The following is a 19499-nucleotide window of genomic DNA, read 5'->3' on the forward strand; positions in this document are numbered from 1 at the left end:
GGTGGGGGAGCGGCAGCCGGGGGGGGCCCGGCGCAGGGGGGGCCCGGGCAGCCCTGCAGGGCACGGGGCCGAGGGGGGGGCGGGGCGGGGCAGGGTGCGCGCGCAGGACCATCTGGGCGCCGGGGGAAGGGAGGCGTCAATCGGAAGTGACGTATATACGCTCGGGCCGTGGGAGAGGGGGGTAAGTCGTCATTTCCGGAGCTGCGTGGGATTGTGGGATTGCAAGATGGCGGCAATCAGAGGCGTCCGGGCAGTTGCCGGGGTGAGGCCCGCGCGGGGGGCGGCGGGACGGCCCCGATCCGGTCCCTGGGGTGCGGGTGACGGGCTGGGAGGCGGGGCCGGGCCCGCGGGTTTCTCATGCTCTGCCTCCTTCCCCCGCAGGGTCTCCTGCGCCCCCAGGGCCGCGGGGTCTGGAGGAGCCTCTGCAGCGCCGCCGCCGCCCAGCCGGCACCGCGCAGCCAGGTGAGAGACGCGACGGGCCCCGGCAGCCAGGGCGCACTGCTGGCTGCTCCCCGGCTTCTTGTCCACGGTGACCCCCGGGTCCTTCTCCACAGAGCTGCTGCCAGCCCGTCGGTCCCCAGTCTGTAGCTGTGCCTGGGATTCTGCCGTCCTCGGTGCAGGACTCTGCACTTGTCCTGGCTGAACCGCATCAGATTTATTTTGTCTAGGTCACGCTGTATCCTATCCCTACCTTCCAGCGTATCTACCACTGCCCCCCAGCTCAGGGTTATCTGCAAACTTGCTGAGGGTGCAATCTACCCCATCCTCCAGATCATTGATGAAGATGTTGAACAAAACCGGCCCCTGGAGTCAGTCCTGGGGTCGGTTTTGTTCAACATGTGCATTGTAGGTCTGCGTAGGCCCCTGTACCACACTCATCACCCCCGTGGCTGAGCGTCTGCCCGTCGCTCCCCATCTGAAGTGACTGCGTGTTCATCACGTGTCGTTTGATCTCCCAGCTGCCAGCGTACAGGCCTAGGTGTGGATTTGGTTTCAGAGTGCGATCTCTTTCTTCAGCACAGTCGGATGGGGAGAGGGGGTAGATGGATATTTCTCCCTAGTCGAGGAGCAAAGATACAGTGACCGCAGCTGAAGAAATAAAGTGCTGAGGATGCATTAAAAAGACAGAGAATAACGTGGAAAATACTACCTGGGATAATATGGACTCTCACCTGGAGAATGATGAAGTGGGGTTGTGAGAGCCGTTTACTGGGTGCTCTGTGCGGTGAAAGGGCAGCCATTGGTGATTGCATCTTGAAGACAGAGCTGTGATTGTGAGTCGACAGTGTTGCCAACTCATGATTGTATTGTGAGTCTTGCAGTATGTGGTGTTTTTCTTAAAGCACCGGCGCCTGACGTCAAATGATTATATGCGTCTCAGCTTTTATTTTTAAAAAAGGGAAGCATATTCTCATGCTGAGGATTTAAGATTGTGAACCGAAAATCCAGAAGGCGAAGAAAAAACCCCCAAATTATTATTTATATTTTTATAAAACCTATTTTTAAGCCATGACTTTTTGGAGCTGTACCCTGGGTTTTTGAATGCTTGGGCTGGCAATACAGAGGGGAGAAGAGGGTAATTAGGAGCCCTGGGGCGGGGTTTACATATTGGGAGAGATTGCAAAAGCATGGGCTATTTAGTCTAGGAAGGAAAAGACCTAACAGGATTTGACTAATAGGATTTATGACTTCTTGTGGAAGTTGGTTAGTGCCTTTTTTTTTTTTTAAAAAAACTTTGTCGCCTCATGGGTCACTGAAAATTAATGACAGGTATGTTTAGAACAAATAAAAAACAATTATTTATGCAGAACATGGTTAAATAATTCATAGACAAGGGTCAAGGTCAAACACTAAGGTCAGATTTTTAAAAAGCCTGGTTAAGTTTATAACTAAGATCATTCTATAGATGTTTGTGTTGAAATGAAGCAATAATATCCCATGCTTCTGGACATCAGCTGATGACTACAGTTATTAGAAAGGGATATTTTGCCCTGTATACAACAGTGGCCAGGTATACTAAGATTTTTTTCATCTTCCTTTGCAGCATCAGGTGTTGGCTAGTGTTGGAGAGGATGGATGAATAGTCTCCTATGTTAAATAGGGTGCTCTGTTAGTCTTTCTCATCCCATGATGGAGAAAGAGGCAAAGTTAATGGAAAATCTCCATCTCAAGTGCTTGTTCTCTGACTCTGTAGCTTGTGTTGACTGACCTTAATTTGGGTAACTTTTATATATAAAGACATCTGTTAATATTTTATATGGGTGAATGTCACATGGTTTAGATTAAAGGGAAAGCTGTCTCCTGAGTACAGGGAACAAATACCATCCAACCTCTGACCCTCTATGTGCTACTTGAAAGACACAAGCTTTGCTCTGGGCATTGGCTCTAATCTGATTTAATCCATCAAAGTTTCATGGGGGGAAACTGAATGCTGCTACAGTGAGTCTTGGATCAATTTATTCTGGAAGGCTTCTGTATCCTTTTCCATCAGAGACTAGGTGTTTCCCAGAGACCTTGGTCAACAGAGAAGGATTTAGCAACTCTTATTCACCTGTTGAAAGTTCTAAGGCTTCAAATCATGGTACCAGCTCCAAAAAGGGGATTGTTCCTGCCCATAGCTATGAGATCTAGAGAAGTAGGTGAAAGGCATTGATGACCCCCACCATTTTGAGAATGACAGTTCTTATCTTGCTGTTTCTGTCATGTAGTGCATGAGCGCCCCCTCCTTCCCACTGACCCTGACTGATCTTGCTGTCCCAGAAGAGGGCGATGCAGTATTGCAGATGGAGTATGCTTTGGTCCCTTGTTGAGTGATATTGTGTAGGATAGTGGCAGGAGACTTAATCCCTCTTTATTTCCTGTTCCAGTCAGAGAAACGTGAAGGGGTGTTCAAGGTCACTATGCTGCCTGGAGATGGGGTTGGCCCGGAGCTCATGCATTCTGTCAAAGAAGTGTTCAAGGTACTAGCCACTTACTCCTCATTGAGACTGAAAGGAAGACGGAGAAATGATGTAATGGCAGGAGTTGTCTTGCAAGGCAACTGGATTGTGTATGTGGCTCCTGCCATATCCAGGTGGGGCTGTTGTTACCTTCCCCTGCTCCCAGAGAGTTGTGGGTGGATAAAACCATTTTAGTTCTTAAATCCTTTTCTATAAGTTAATTGAAGCTCAACTCACTTGTTCTCTTCAGTGCTGAGGAAGGGTGCTAGACTGAGAACCCTGGAGGAGGATGTCCCCTGTTCTCCCCAGAACAGGATCAACATGGGTAGCAACCGTGCCAAACTTGTCTTATATACCCAGTGTGCACTGACCCTAACCTCAAAGGTCCCATTTCCAAGAGTGAGAAGATGAGTTCAGTTACTGCGGCCCGGTCAATCCTTGATGTGTCTGATGTGACTGCTGTAAAAGTCTCATACTAGCTGTGGTGATGGTTATGATATGGATGCTTGAGGGTCATCTACACCAGTTGAGTTAGGGGGTCATGGTTACAATGCTGTTGTTGCTCAAAATGTCTGGAACCCTCTTAACTGCGTTTTAACCACACCTCCAGTCCATCCTACAGCCCTGCCCTGACTAACAGAGCAGCACATTTTGGGGACAGACATAAAACACATAAAACACTGGCTGTGTTACAAGACGGAACTGCTTTTAAGCACAGCAGGGGCAACAATCATAAATGTATCTCCTGACATGGAGGTAGTTGTGTAAAGTCTCATCTACACTATACTAAGGACTGGACTGAGATCTGGGAAGCAAGTAGCCATCAGATGGCAGAAAATAAGTGTGTCTACACTGCCAGCTCCTCGGGGATCCATTGAGTGGGCCCTGGAGACCCACTTAGTCGATCCCGGAAGTGCTCTCCGGTTGATGCCATTAATCCACCTCCCTGAAAGGAGGCGAGATTGCATCAACCGGAGGGTGTCTCCCATCGACAAAGTGCACTGAAGATGCTGTAGTACAGCAACGTAAGTAAGTCGACAGGAAATACACAAGCTACATTATGTAGCTTGTGTCTCTCCCTTCGACCGTCGGCAGCAGCGTAGACCAGGCCAGAATCTCTCATAGCAGCTGTTAGGTTACTGATCGCCTCCCATTGGAAAAAGAATCCAACTCCAGAAGAAAGGCTCAAAAAATATAGGAGGTGGTTGTTATGGAAAAATTAATAACATCAGTTACATGCCCAGAAAAATAGCCAAAGACTACTTAGGTATTTGGTTACCATTTATTGAATACTCAAAATTCACCTTCTAAAAAACCAGCACCCCTCTCCAATTTTTTTGACTGTTAACATTTGCTGGACATGCCTAGTTTGCTAACTATGCACGATCAGAGAATTCACTCAGTTTAATAAATTACTAAAAATGTCAAGTCCTGAGTAGTCTGAACATGGTTTCTGTAACATAACACCACCCTCCTTGGAGAGACCCAATGATTATATTTCTATATAATGTTTCTTTAAACAAAAGTTCAGTGTTATGATTATTGTTTGGCTAGGATTTATAGACCTGTTAATACTTCCTAAACACAGACATGGTTTAAAAAACAACAACATTTCATTGTGGTTCTGGAGCTGGACTGGAATAAACAACCTAGAGGTTGAGGCCCTGATCTCATTCCTAATCCCTTAAACCATCCAGTCCCCTCCTGTCAATGCACACCATCCTCAGCCTATACCCAGAGAGGCACTAGAGACTTGAAGGTGAAAGGCTCTGTATCCCAATCTCTTGATCCATCCAGTCACCAAGCTCATTTTGGCTAATACATATAATGTGGTTTAATGAACAGCTCTGAACTCTGACCCAGCAAAGCTCCGTCTTTACATCTTTGTCTGTATTGGGCAGGCTGCTAACGTCCCTGTGGAGTTTGACGAGCACCACTTGAGTGAAGTGCAGAACATGGCATCAGAGGAAAAACTGGATGAGGTTGTGGACTCTATGAAGGAGAGTAAAGTGGCCATTATAGGTATGGAACGGTGCCAGCTCACGGACTGCATCTTTGCCCACTCCACGCTACAGAAATCTTCCCCAGCCTCCAAACCACACGTTCAGACTGCAGGGCTTTTTGCAGGCTGGTGCTTGGAGAAGGAAACTTGGTGCCAGTTTTCCTGATATCTATTTCCAGTTCTGTCATTGAGTTGCTATATGACCTTGAGACGCTCACTTAACTTCTGTGCCTCAGTTTCTCATGTGTAAAATAGGACTGGTGCTTATCAGCTGACCAACTGGGGAGTCTCAGTACCTTTCTGATCCTTGGATGGAAAGTGATGGGTGCTGGAAAACTTGGTGGGATGTTTAGTAATAAAAAGGGGGCACTGAGTGTTTGTAACTTCTGAATGCAGGTAGATGAGGTGCTCCTAGGCTCGGGTAATCTCACTGCCTCCCCACATGAGGGGAGTCATGTTGCTGTCGCTTGTCAAGATGGAAAGGAGCAGAACAGCATTTAGCTTTCTCTGGTTTGATGTTTCGTACGCCAAGGGTCCCAAAGCACTTTGCTCAGCGCCAGATCTGCTGTGGACATTGCGAGGACTGTGTGAAGCAGACTCAGCAGCCGTAATGCACTTAGCAGTGGCTCACACAGTGCAGGATCACTTTATCTTGCATAGTATCTTCTGTACAAACTGTAGCCCACGTTACCCTCCAGCTGTAATACAAGCGTACTGCTGCGTGGAATGTTAGAACCTCTGATGACTGAGGAAACATTGGTCAGGACACCAGCGTTGTGCCAGACTCTTACAAAAGTGCCTGGGGATTTCTGTCTTCCCCCCAGAGGTTGCCGTAGTTGGGTAGTAGTTTTAAGTCTTGTCTCATCCAGCCAGCACTCCTAATGGCGTGGCATCCTAGAGCCCTAGATTTTAAGGCCCGATGGGACCATTATGATGATTTAGTCTGTCTCTTTCATAATGCAGGGCAAAAACCTTCACCCAGTGATTCTTGCATAGAGCACATTTTTGGCTCAAATTCAAATACAAACCTTTTAGTCTGACATCCAATCTCTATTTAAAGACTTCACATGATGGAAGATTTACCACTGTTCCAATGACTAATTACCCTGACTGCAAAAAAAACCCCCAAAAAAACCGCATCTTATTTCCAGCTTGAATTTATTTAGTTCCAACTTTGAGGCATTAGATCTTGTTCTACCTTTGTTTGCTAGATAGAGACCTCTAGTATCTGATGTCTTCTCCCTTTATGGGTGCGACAGACAGATCATTTTGCCTCTTAGTCTTGTTTTCAGTTAGCTAAATAGATCTAGCTTCTGATACCTGATTGGGTATAAGTCCAATTTTTGCTGAGAGACTCGATCACGTAATACGTGGCCCAGCGGTACAAAGGGGCCAGAGTTCAGGCTTTCCAATGAGCTCTCACGTGTTGTGCAGCACTGTAAGGCCCTTACACAAGGGTAGAAACAGAATCCTCTTTCGTTCCCCCTTGTCCCTGCTGTGGGGTCCCCAGTGTTTATAGTGGTTGGGGGTTGATTTTGTACATGTGCTTTCTTACCAGTTCTGCTGGCTTTTCTGTCATTACAGGAAAGATCCACACTCCCATGGAGTACAAAGGAGAACTGGCTTCCTATGACATGAGGCTCAGGTATGTTTGTCTTGCGTGTTCAAAGCCCTGCACGTCACGTTACCTGCGCACCGGGCACCCCACCTTTACCCCCATCCGCGGGCTCAAGGCGTAATCTAGTTCAGGCACTCCCACCCTTTCCCAATCCGTAGGGCTCCGGGAGAAAGGCACCTACCCGTACCCAGTTCACACTGTAGGGCTCAGGGTCACCCATTCCCAGGCCGTAGGCTCAGGTGTAACTGGGTTAATTGAAGTACCCACCCTTTCCCAATTCATAGAGCTCCAGGCATAACCTTCCACGGGCTTGCGGGTTCTTTTACTAGTGATGGAGCCTTACACAGTAATATTCTTATTTGTTAACAATTACCAAAACAGAATACACACACTAAGCATACAATGCTCACCACTCCCAATGAGGCAGACAAACTTCTCCTTGTGGCCAATCAGGATTAGATCATCTGGGAACTCCAGCTTCTGTAAAAACAGTTGGCAGGGTGCTGAGGTCTGGCAGCTCTGATCTCGGGCTGTGTCCTGAAGTTAGGTTCCAAAGAACTTTGTTTTGTTTTTTACCTGAGTTTATATAGTTAAAACTTGGGTCCTGCTTAGATACACCTCAACCAATCGCTTTAAAAGTACTGCAAAACACCAATCGTAGCCCATTACGAGGGTTTTTTTCAACTAATCACACCCCAGCAACTTAGTTGATTTAAATATTGCACAGTTAATTATGCAACATACGGAAACAATCAAAGAACCAGACACAAATCATTCAGGTAAACAATGGAGAAGTGGGAACCATAAGACAAAACAATAAGTGTAGATTTTACATCCACAACTGTTGATAAGTGATTCCTTGCCAGACAGAATGCGATCAAACAAAGTTTTCTGTAAACGTCTTGAGATCTGTTTCTTTATCTGGAGGTGGGTACTGTGAGGACAGTAGCACCTTCTTAGCAGCCTGATATTACATTGCTTGATGTAATTTCAGGAGTGTAGGATGTGATTAGCTGCAACGTAGCTCATGGCAGCTCTCTCTCCTAACATGGCTGCTACTGCCTAGCCACGAGAACAAGGCCTCGGACCTTACAAACAAAAGTTAGTAAGAAATCTCCTAACGCAAGCGAGCTAGTCAGTGTGCTCTGACGCCTCACGTAGGCACTAGGTCCAGGGCAGGCATGTCAGTGGGTTATCTGAGCACAAAAAGGCATCTGGAAAATCTTCACCAGCCAGACACTTTATTTTTTTCTTACTCGTGATCTGTTGGCTCTGTTTCTTGGAGATCCTTCAGGAAAGATAGATAGGAGGAAAACATGGGGTTTGGGATGTCTGTTTATGAACACGTCTCGAAGAGGGCCCAAGAGGCCTCAGTGAAGGAAGGAAATGGAATTAGCTAGTGGCCAGCAACGGGGCTAGGTTTGTATGGAAGAATGTCTTTTAAAAGTCTGATGCAGGCAGGTCTGTACCATCCCACGGAGTTATGGTGGAAAGAACTCTACTGATCCTATTGTTCTCTCGCAGGCGCAAGTTAGACCTGTTTGCCAACGTGGTCCATGTGAACAGTTTACCTGGTTTTAAAACACGACACAACAACTTGGACCTTGTGATCATCCGTGAGCAGACAGAGGGGGAGTACAGCTCTCTGGAACACGAGGTAGGGAAACCTCATCCCTTTCTGTGCCATGGGGGGAAGCCTGTTCTGGGCCACGCGTCTGGTACGCCAAGGTCCAGTGCAGTGCCATTGGGAGTGAGTTTCACTGCCTTCATGGCCTTGTCCTCGCAGAGCTTGGCTCAGACCCTTCTCGCGTGATGGTGTTGGGAGAGTGTGGGGAAGAGTCTTCCTGTGTTGTGACAGGAGAGGATTACGAGTCTGATCCAAGCAAAGGCAGTGGGTGTTGGAGGGGCAGGCTGAAGAGGAGAAAATGCTTGTAACTAGACTGTGTGACAGCCACGGGGGTGGGGTTCGAACTATCTATGGGTACTGGACAAGTATAAAACCCAAGGAGGATGAGGGGTTAATGTGGAGTCAGAAGTGTAGTTAGTAGTGTAACCAGGAGTGATGGCATGAGTCCAGGAAACAGAAAACGCCAGGTATTGGGAGAAGCTTCCTGACAGCGTTTGGCTGGAGAATGGTCTCCCAAGGAGAAGTGGTGCTTTGGGGGACATGCTAGACTGGTCAGAGTCCTGGAGAAATGACTATCAGGACCCCTGAGGAGCTGGGCTGTCTTGAATTTCCCAGGTGCTTCTCCCTGTGGTGTCTTAAGTGTTCGCTAGGGGGGATGCCCAAGATCTCTTCCTGTCCTTTCCCTTTCCCAGAGTTAAACTGCTTCCCTTGGAGACTGAGATCGGTGCCAGTCCAAGGGCTATAGCTGCAGCCCAGTGCCATGCCCCTGGCAGGGCTGAGTGGCCCTTCTCATTGCGTGTGCACTGTCAGCTGTGGCAGAACACTGGGTTGTGTGGTCCCAGCACAGCCAGAGCCGCTAATGTGTTTCCGTCAATGTTCAGAGCGTGAAGGGAGTAATCGAATGCCTGAAGATCATCACCCGGGACAAGTCGCAGCGCATCGCCAAGTTCGCCTTTGACTATGCCACCAAGAAAGGGCGTTCAAAGGTCACAGCAGTGCACAAAGCCAACATCATGTGAGTGAGATGAGAATGTGACCACAGTGGGGTGTCTAGCAGTATGGGATACACAACAGTTGACACCCAGTGCCCTGGTGATAGGTCTTGGTAATCCCTTCTCTGTCTCCTGTAAGAGCCTCTGATCTTGAGCAAAGCAGCGCAACTCAGATTGCAGAGATGTTGAAACTTCCTTGACATTAGTGCTCTTTCCCCACACATACTTAAAACACCAGCATGGGGTGTTCTAAAATGATGAGGGGGCTGGAGCACATGACACATGAGAAGAGGCTGAGGAAACCAGGCTTGTTTAGTCTGCAGAGTAGAGGAATGAGGGGGGATTTGATAGCAGCCTTTAACTACCTGAAAGGGGGTTCCAGGGAGGATGGAGCTAGGCTGTTCTCAGTGGTGGCAGATGACAGAACAAGGAGCAACGGTCTCAAGTTGCAGTGGGGGAGGTCTAGGTTGGATATTAAGAAAAGCTTTTTCACTAGGAGGGTGGTGAAGCACTGGAATGGGTTATCTAGGGAGGTGGTGGAATCTCCATCTTTAGAGGTTTTTAAGGTGCAGTTTGACAAAGCCCTGGCTGGTGATGGTTTAGTTGGGGGTTGGTCCTGCTTTGAGCAGGGGGTGGGACTAGATACCTCCTGAGGTCCCTTTCAACCCTAATCTGCTAGGATTCTATAATGGAGATCCCAGCAGTGTGAGACACATGGCCAGATCCAACTATCATCAGGATGTTGATGGGGAGAGTGAGAAGCTTGTTCACTCTCTAGGTGAAATCCTGGCCCCATTGAATTCAGTGGCAGAACTTCCACTGATTTCAGTGGGGCCAGGATTTCACCTGTCCGTCATATATACACATGCGTCTGTGAGGTGCAGTGGGACTTACCTGGCTCTCTAAGCCATTCTGGGTTTAGCTCAGACAGTGATCTTTTTGAAAAGAAACTGTCAGAAAGCTTGTTGGCTGGCTGAGTCCCTCGTCCTGCCCCTGCTCTGGGGCAGTGTTTAGTCTGTTAAAATGAACGTCTGTCGCTCTCTTCCCTCAGGAAGCTGGGGGATGGGCTCTTCCTCCAGTGCTGTGAAGAGGTGGCAGAATTGTATCCCAAGATCAAATTCGACACCATGATCATTGACAATTGCTGTATGCAGGTGAGAATTGCTCACACTCCCGTCGCCTAGCGCATCCATGCTGCACCCTCCGTTGTTGATAGTCTGCTTGAGAAAAGCAGGTAAAGTACTCGGCATGATGGCCTGCAAGGTCAGGCACCCCTTGGAGTGCTGTCCTTGACATGGGATTGTGACGGATCCCATGTTAACTGCACTGTCACGCATCCCTTTGTATCATGTCCCATGTGGTGCACGTAGACACGTCAGGGCTGCACAGCTGAGGCTGGCAGGTGCTGCAGGTGTCCAGTGCCTCTGGTAATCAGCCCTCCTGTGATAATTCCAGATAATCCAGTCTTGCAAATCCTACTTGCCTGCAGGAGTAATTCTGACAGAAGAGTAAATTCCCAGTCCTACCAGTAAAGGAGGGAGGGTGCCCGGCGTTTCCAGGCTGGGACGTCTCAGTGACCATTTTGCCCGGTTTCGAGAGCGTAGGGTCTCAGTCCTGTGTGTGGCTGGGTTCTTTATTTCAGTAACGTTCTCTGTACCTCTTGGCCATTGGCTGCTGCGGTTCCTAGAGCAGCATCTGTCTTGCATCTGTCCTGGGGACTCTTGGGGCGGCCACGCTGTCAACTCCATTCCCCTCTCACCCTGGTGCTGCTGCCGAGCCTGGGTGCCTTTCAGGACGCTAGTTTGCCTATCAATGCACAGGCACTAATCTGTTAATGTCACTGCTCGAGCCCCTCATTGACCTGTCTAGACCTGGGAGAAATCTGCCCCTCTGGGTGACCTCATCAGCACAGGTATGCCCTGAAGGCCCAGCCCTGCGTGAAGTGGTGCAAAGTACACGCGCCCATGCTGAGATGGAGCCAGTGCGGGAATGATGTGGAGGGTCTCAAACACCTGCTTCTGTTCCCTTCTCTGTAGCTGGTGCAGAACCCCTACCAGTTTGATGTCCTGGTCATGCCAAACCTGTATGGCAATATCATTGATAACCTGGCTGCTGGCTTGGTGGGAGGCGCCGGCGTGGTTCCCGGGGAGAGTTACAGTGCTGAGTACGCCGTGTTTGAAATGGTAAGGGACTCGGCAGTTCCAAGGCAGCTGTGGGCCGTTGTGGTAACTTCCCTTTGCAGATCTCCCGTTCACCTCCTCTCTCTGCCACAGAGCTGCTTCGTTCCCTAGCTTCTGGTGTCTTCCGTCTCCTGCCACTGGGCCAGCTTATCCAAAGAGCCCGTCACAGGATGGGGCTGGAGCCCTGTCCCCCTGCATCAGCATGTGGAACTCAGCCTGATTGTGGTTCTCTTCACACAGGGCGCCCGCCATCCCTTTGCCCAGGCCGTGGGCAGGAACATTGCCAATCCCACTGCCATGCTGCTCTCCGCTGCCAACATGCTGCGCCATCTCAAGTAGGTGCTTATAGACCATAGAGCCCCAGTCCAGCCCCCTGCTCAAAGCAGGGCCGACCCCGGATTGTTCTCCAACGCGTGCACACACGGCACAGACACATGCGGTGGGAGGGAGGGGGCAGGGCACGCCTGCCTCTGTGTGCCGTGTACCGGGGAGGCAGCCCATGTACACGCTTTGATGGGTGTGTTCCCTGTGCGTGGGCTGCTGATTGCGTTGGCCTGCACAGGGATTGAGCTGAAGTCTGTCTGTCTGTCTTTCTTTCTGCCAGCTTGGAATATCACTCCAATGTGATCTCCGATGCGGTGAAGAGGGTGATTAAAGTCGGTAAAGTGAGTACCAGGCAGCGCTTTAACTGCTGCTTATCTATTGCCTGTCCTGGTCCAGAGCTCAGGGAGTGTCTGCTTCCTTTCTGGAGCCCTGCTGGCTGAGACTGGCTCTGGCTCCTTCTGTCTGCCACCGGATGGAGACTGTAGGGGAATTGCCTAACACGGGGCTGGCCTGCTTGTGTAGCGTGGGACTCGCTGCACCATAGCAAACGGATTCTCAGGCCCTGCTGCGCTCGTGTGCACGTCATTCTGACCTGTGCCAGACAGGTTTCCTGTTGTGATGGCTGTGGAGACGTTTTGACCCCTCCCTGGTTGAGTTCTTGGGTAGAGTTCGTGCTCTTCAGAAGGAATGAGGACCCTGGGCAGAGGTCACTGTCTCGGCATCTCCACGCCCTGGTTATCAAAGCTGATGCTGAGCCATGCGGGCCAGCTAACCTGAGCTGTACGGTTGTTCACAGAGACGGACGCAGTTGGTGAACGTTGCTGTGTTGTTAGTGTCTCGCTCCCGTCTCGTCTCCAGTACCCATGCTGCGATCCCTGCTGGCTGTGGCACTCCTGAAGCTAAGGGGGGGGTTGGCAGCTCTTTAGCGTCTATCCTTCCCGTTTGCAGCAGGGCTGTGCGGGGAGCTCAGGGGTTTTTCCTAAGGGTGATCAGGAGCTGGGGGAAGTTGCTTTGCTGTCACCGTGTTCCCTGTCCCATCTTGTGTTTGTTTCCCTGGGTTCACATCCACATTTCTCCCTTTTTGTTTCTCCCCTTCCCTGTGTTGGATTTTTAGGTTCGGACACGGGACATGGGCGGTTACTCCACCACCTCTGACTTCATCAAGTCTGTGATTGACAACCTGCACCCACATTATGGTGTCCAGGTTCCCACCTGAGTGTGGGAAATCCTTGGACTTCACTCTGTTCTCCAGCACCTGTCTCTAGTTTACAAACTAATGGACCTTTCTCGCCCTGCTCCCACCCCCAGTGAAGAACCTGTATCATGTCACCCACTCTTCGGCTGCTGGGGCCGGCCAGCCTGAAACAACGGCCTGGAAGGAGAAGGGACTTGCCTCTCCCCAGCCCAGTTATCTCAGTTACCAACCTTACTCATGGTCAGATTGGTCACTAGAAAGAGAGACTCGGTCTGAGTGCAGGATTGGGAGCCAAGATGCCTGAGCTCTAATCCTGGCTCTCCCACTGGTCTGTTGTGTGGCCTGGGACAAGGCAGTTCACCTCTCTGGACACTAGGGTTAACTCTGACCTCCCTGCCTTGCGGGGCAGCTCAGGGTCCAATAGTTCACGTTTGTACAGTGCTTTCAAGCTGGGAGGACTAGGCCGAAATGTCCCACAGCTGCTCCAGCTAACGCACCCCTGCAGCGTGGCTGACCAGGCTGTCACGTCTAGATGGTCTTGTCTAGCCCCTGATTGCAGCTGCAGGAGCATCTGCCTACTCCAGAGGGGCGTAGTTGTGGCTGGGGACCCTCAGGGTGGAGACCCCCCCCGGTCCACAGATTGACAAATGAAGTCTAGCGTTGGCTTGGAGTAAAGGAGAATGTAATCCCCATTAGTCTGGAAGGGATGGAAAGTTGGAATTTTCAGTCCCTCCCACTGTGTGTGTCCGTCTGTCTGTGTGTGGTGGGGCTTTTTACCTCGCCCTCAGCCATCCCACTAACTTCCTGCCCACCCCACTCTGTTAGCAATAAAGATTCTGCACTGACCGCAGAAAGAAATGTCTTAGCCACCGAGCAGAGCTGGAGCGAAGTGGGCCTAGCGCACTCCTCCCGCTGGCCCAGACTGGCCCCCTGCAGGTAAACTGGCAATCCAGGAGCCGTTGGTCTTTCCAGCGGATGCAAACCAACCTTGGGACCCATCTGTCCCTCCAGGCTGCTTTCCTCCTTCCGTCCCGCCAACCAGCCTCTGGAACAAAACTCAGGCTTGTCCCTGAAGCTGTCTGCGGAGCTCTAAGCCAGTGTGCACGCCTGTCTGGTGTGCTGCAGAGCAGAGCACAGTCCTGGTTGCTGCAGAATCGCGCTGCCTGTCCTGCACACACCCCCACCATGGTTCACCACAGCTCAGTCTCAGCTCCACTCAGCTCCTGCCCTGGCACTGGGAGTGCGGCTAAGCAGGGGTCGTACCCGGGGGTGTGTGTAGGGGGTTATGCAGAGTGTGAGGCTCTGCAGTGACTTAGGAGGTTGCATTCCCCAAGAGAGTAGACCAGCTGTTCTAGCCAGGCCACGCGTGGCTGCCTGGGCTTCACGTTTCACCTGCGGCTAGCATGCCTGCATGTGCTGCTCTGCCTGCATGGGGTGTGCTGTGTGATGCCAGGACCTCCGTGCCCAGGCGGTTGTGCTCAGAAAACAGGCACCAGCCAGTGTTCACCTCTGCATTTGTGGGAGCTTCTGAAATGTAGATCCTAACAGCGGAGCCCTGGCTCGGTCTGTCGTAGGGTTAAGACCAAGGCCTCTGCCTCCGGCAGGATTCCAGCTGTGCCGGCTGCCGGCTGGAACCGGGGTGGGGGCTGGCTGTGGTGGGAGACCTGAAGAGCAGCAGTTGCAGGCAGCTTGTTGTGGGTGACAGATTATGAAGGCAGGTGGGGGCCAATGGCAGGCATGTCCCTCGGGCTCCCGGGCCCTTATGGCAGTGCGAGGGGCGAGGACTCTGCAGGAGCTGCAGAATATATTCATTCCTGCGCTGTGTACGGGTGAGCGTGAATAAATGGTCACTCTCCCCTCTCTGCCTGCCTCGGCGCAGGTGCCGCGTGTCTCCCTGACTCGGACTTCCAGCTCTGCCCTAGAACTGCACGCGGGGCTCACCCTGCAAAGGTTACTGGGCCCCCCTCCCTCCGTCCTGCCCTGCTGGGCCAGTGCAGGGGCCAGGTCGCTATGCTGAGCCCTGAGCCGGGCAACGGCGGCAGTTGGCCCCTGGAGGGAGCAGAGGAGCAGACAAGGCTCTGCCTAAGGGAGCCCGCTGAGCGGCCGTGGGACTCTGCGGGTTGTGGGGATTGGCCCTAACAGACGGACTGGCCCAATGCCTTTGCCAGCGTATCATACATCCTGCGCCAGGCGGGGGCTGTGCTGTTGGAGCAGGAGAGCCTGACACGGGCCATCCCCAGAGATCTGGGCCTGCCGTTTAGCAAGTGTGTAGTGTCTGGGCAGGTGTAGAACGTGCACCTAGGACGCTTGGTGCTGCACACAGACTCCTGCCCCCCAAAGAGCAGACTGGGGGGAGGAGGAGGAAGCAGTGAGATAATGCTGCTAGGCGGGGGGGGTTTGCTGCTGTGGGAGTCACGTCAGAGGAGAGTTGGGGGAGAACGAGAGCTTTGTGGCTGTTTATGGGAGTTCCTCCGAAGGGGGAGGGCAGCGTGAGCGAGCACCTGGGCTGGGGCGAGGGGGCAGTGGAACAAGGGGTGATAGAGGGGCTGAGTGCAGGCAGGAGCTGCTGTCGTGTTAGCGAAGGAGAGACGACAGGTGGGGTGGGCCCGGGGGGCAGGGCTGTGGAAATGAAGACAAGGTGCTTATGGCTGATGGGCTGGAGCAGGGGAGCCAGCGGGGGGGCGGGCAGAGAGCAGCAGCAGGCTCGGACAGTGAGCTTGCCAGCAGTATTCTGCAGGGAGGTGGGGCGAGGCTGCAGGGAAGGGTGCTGCGGGCAGAGATGCACGGGGTAGGGTGTGGGAAGTTGAACTCAGCAGTGAGGGGAGGGGACGCAGAGAAGCCCAGCACCCTGCTGTGGTCGGAGCTGGTCGGGAGCCCTCTGAGAGAGGACACCTGCTGAGTGCCAGGCCTGTGACTGGAGGCCCCAAGGGGGGGGCGCCACGAAGCCCAGGGTTCACATGGAGGAGGGGGACCAGCTCATGACAGCCAGGATCAGGAGACATGGAGCAGAGAACGCAGCCAGAGCCCACGGCTCCTCGAAGGTGGCCAGGGAGCCAGCGGATGCAGCCCGGTGGCTCTCTGCCCGGACTGTGCTGGCAGGCATGGAAATAGGCCCCAGACTTGCTGTGGGGGGCTGCGGCTGGGTGTGTGTAAAGTAGGAGGCAGCGTCTCCTGGGCTCCACTGAGCTGCCAACATGGGGGGGGGCAAGAGACCCGGCTGGGGACCAGAGCTACTGTAAGTCAAAGCAGGGCCCGCCCTTCTCTCACTGCCTAGCCTGAGGCAGGGTAAGGGCAGCCTGCGAGGTCCCTGTGGCCCCTAGGCGGGAGGGGGGTGGTGGCAGTCCAGGCACAGGAAAGGGGGGGGGGATTTTTGAGTGGCTCAAGCTGACCTGACTGGCCTGGTGCTAAGGGGCAATGGTGCGTCACAGCCCCCGCTGCAGGTTCTCAGGCTGCTCCCAGTGGGGCCGGCCCAGCCAGACAGCTGGTGCCCAGCGATGGGTTGAGGTAGGATAAGAACGAGGGCCCAGCTGCCCTGCCAGGCCCTGGGGAGTTTAGTTTCCAGACTCCCAGTCACTTTCTTTAGTCGTCTGGCCCCACTTCGTGTCGTGCAGGCTAACGACAGCGCCGCCGCCCCCGGGCTGGGACTTACCTCTCCCTGCTCATGTCGCACGTCAGCAAGAAATCCACAGCCCCTGCGTGAGCAGTTAAAGTGCCCCAGCCCCGGCTGCAGACAGCGCTCGCTTGCCAGGAGACGTCTCCCCTTGCCCTAGCGCGTGCTCCAGGGGAGATGCAGGACGGACGCACGCACGCACGCACACACACACACCCCGTGTCTGCAGGGACCTGCTGCTGCGGGTGGTGCAGACAAGCCCTCGGTAAAGCTGGTTTCTCGCATTGTATCAGTTCTTCCAGCTCTCCTTCCCCTTGTCACTGGGCCACTCACCCCTGCCCCCAGCCTGGCCGAGGGGGCTGCCCACGCTCTGCCCTGACCCCGTGGCAGATACAGCCCCTGTGTTCAGCGCGTTCCTGCTTACCACAGAGCCCCTGGTCCCCAGTGCTGGGCCGGGTTTCACCGCTGGAGCAACACGAGGGGTGGGAGCTGAGCACAGGTGTGCTGGCAATGGAGGCGCTGCAGGGGGGTGCTTGGGCAGGGCTTGGCACACACCTACTTGAGGGCTGGCCCGGGGCGAGCAGGCAAGTGAGCCAGGTTTACGGGCATGTGCCCATCAGAAGCGTGTTTCTCTTAGGCCGTTGGTCTCATTTCTCTGGCCTCAAGGGTAGGTGCAGCTCCATCGCCTCCGGGCAGCTCATTAGCAGGCTGGGTTCGTCCCCTGCAGGTTGTCCTGCTGCTGCAGGGATGGGCCTGACTCAGCGCATGGGGCATCGCCTGCCTCCCTGAGTGAGGCAGCTCCTCAGCATAACCCTTTTTAGGGTCCTTCAGTTTGTCTGGGGTGGGGGTGAGGTCTCCTCCCCCTGCCGGGAGCAGGACTGCAGCTGAATGGAGTAAAGTGACACGCTAAGGGACTCGCTCTAAATTCAGAGCTGCTTCCTCCCAGCGGCCGTTAGAGCAGAGGGAATCAGAGAGGGGCTCCACAGCTCCGGTGGGCGGAAAGGAGCCTGGCTTCTGCTCCTCTCAGCACTCCCTTGCCTGGCACGGGGCGCTGGAGCAAGCCCCGAGCTGCCTGCAAGCCGGGCTCATGTACAGGCAGGACGATGGTGGCGGAACCCTTCCCCCTGTGCTGGAGGCTACAAGGGCAGGGCCTCTCCCCAGGAAGCCAGGAGCAGTGTGGGACAGCCTGGCAGCAAGTCCTAGAACAGCTGGTTTGGCTCCTTGCTCTGCCCCCTTGCAGTGCAGGGTGGGGAATGTTCTGCAAACCTGCTGTCACCGTCACGCTCCCCAGGGAGCTGGGCCAGGGTCACCCTCCCTTTAGCAGTGTGGAAATAGCTGCTCCCCCTTCCCAGCCCTCGGGCCTGCCAAAGACGTTAGTTCCTGTGGGCTGGTCACAGCCCTCGATAGCCGCACCCGCTTGTGCTGAGGTGAGGCGCCTGTCACTGGAGTTTGTAAAGCGTCCCAGGCCCCGGGGTGGGGAAGGAGCCATGGCCCCAGCGCAGAGAACCTCTCTGTAAAGCAGGCGTTTGCCAGCCTGGCACGTGGCATTTCCTGGTTCACAAGGCCTGGCCTCCAGGGGAGGTTTCACCCCTCAGGGCGAAGGCTGCTGGCAGATGAGCAGGTTGCAGCATGTAGAGCACAGCTCTGTGCCATGCTAACAGTCCCCCCCTCGTTGCAGGTGCGAACCTCAGACATGGGCGGCTACGCCACGTCCCTGGACTTCACCCACGCTGTGATGGCAGCCCTGGCTGACTAGGCCACGCAGAGGCTGCTGCTCCTCCTCGCTGCTTGGACTTGATCTGCTGGTAATTTATTGCCTTCCCCGGGGGCCTCGCTGTAGCGCACAATAAAGCAGGCTGCTGCTCTCTTGCTGGGGGGGTTTGGTTTGATCTCTGCTCTGCCCCCCCGGTGCCCCTGTGGTGTTACTGGGGATGATGAGCCCAGAGCAGATACTAGCCGGTTGGCTCTGCCGTTTGTCAAAGCTAAGAAATGATCCAAGCATGAGCCTCAAAACTGCTCTGACATCCCCACTCCCCCATCATGCTCTGGCCCCTGCTGGTTGCTGTGCCATCTTTGAGCAGCAGTTACACACGGGCCCTGGCCGGGAAACCAGCGGCAGGTGAGCAGTGCTGTAACACTGTTGGCAGGTGAGGCCAAAAGGGCCCAGGATCAGCTGGCCTGTCCCCTGCGCTCCTCTTTTCCCACCATGAAATGTCCCTTGGCTACACCGCTCCTGACCCCAGCTATCGCAATTCAGCTAAAACCCATCAGTTGTCAGCTGTTACAGGCCAGGCCAGACACCTGCACTTGCAAACTTCCCCACCTTCCACTCAGGGGCAGGTCTGTCCACCCGAGATGAACGCGGCTTTCAGGGGCCGGTCTAGGCAGCAGGGCCTAGAACCCTAGGCACTGGGGAAACACAACAGCCATTACCACCTTGCAGAACAGCCCCATCCCTTCCGCTCACCCTGCCCAGTTCACAGCCACAGCAATGGAGGCACACACGCACGCCACACTCTGCTCTGCTCGGGAGAAGACAGGCAGGGAGGGGGTTGCAGTGAGACCCTGCAGGAGGGGAAAGCTGCCAGTTGGGAGACCTGTCCCGATGGACCCAGCAGCAATCCCCATCCCGCTGCAGAGGAAGGCCAACAACCCAGCAAGGACCGTGCCATCCCACACCAGCGAGAACCCTTCTGACTGCAAATCTGGCCCTCACCTAGACCCTACAGGTGAGCAAAACCCAGCCGCCAGACACGGTGCACGCAGATTGTCTGTGCCAGCTCAGAGCACTGCTCCAGTCCCCTGGCTGGGCAATCCCGCCCCCACAAAACCAGCCTCTCTCCAGCAGCACGTGTAGCTGCCCAGCAGGCCGGTCCTTACAGCAGTCTGCTGCCCTCTGCGCACATGGCTGGGGGAGGGGACAAAGAGCTAAGCAGGGGCAAAGGGGACCTGGAGGTTGTGCCTGGCCTGTCTCTGCCGGCCACTTAAACCCGGGCAAAACAGAACTGCTCA

At 53.7% G+C, this 19499-nt stretch overlaps 1 protein-coding gene and 1 long non-coding RNA gene across 3 annotated transcripts; both read left to right on the forward strand.

Annotated features, from left to right (window-relative positions):
- Positions 1-179: 179 nt before the first annotated feature.
- On the forward strand, positions 180-18356 carry IDH3B (isocitrate dehydrogenase (NAD(+)) 3 non-catalytic subunit beta). 2 transcript variants are annotated; one of them, XM_067533481.1, is made up of 12 exons: positions 180-262; positions 382-462; positions 2868-2960; positions 4841-4961; positions 6526-6586; positions 8084-8216; positions 9068-9201; positions 10230-10332; positions 11215-11361; positions 11599-11693; positions 11963-12023; positions 18166-18356. In XM_067533481.1, the coding sequence occupies exons 1-12, from the start codon at positions 227-229 to the stop codon at positions 18241-18243; spliced, it is 1143 nt and encodes a 380-aa protein (XP_067389582.1). In that variant the 5' UTR covers positions 180-226; the 3' UTR covers positions 18244-18356. The 2 variants fall into 2 exon arrangements, with proteins under 2 accessions (XP_067389582.1, XP_067389581.1); XM_067533480.1 differs by lacking the exon at positions 18166-18356 and adding an exon at positions 12797-15006.
- Positions 15524-16062, forward strand: LOC137143709 (uncharacterized). The gene is made up of 2 exons (XR_010917240.1): positions 15524-15672; positions 15703-16062. It is a non-coding gene; the product is annotated as an uncharacterized lncRNA (long non-coding RNA).
- Positions 18357-19499: the final 1143 nt, after the last annotated feature.

The sequence above is a fragment of the Emydura macquarii genome, unplaced genomic scaffold (assembly GCF_026122565.2).
Source record: "Emydura macquarii macquarii isolate MOO-44397 ecotype Brisbane River unplaced genomic scaffold, CSIRO-AGI_Emac_v2 contig_3345, whole genome shotgun sequence".
Classification (NCBI taxonomy): domain Eukaryota; kingdom Metazoa; phylum Chordata; order Testudines; family Chelidae; genus Emydura; species Emydura macquarii.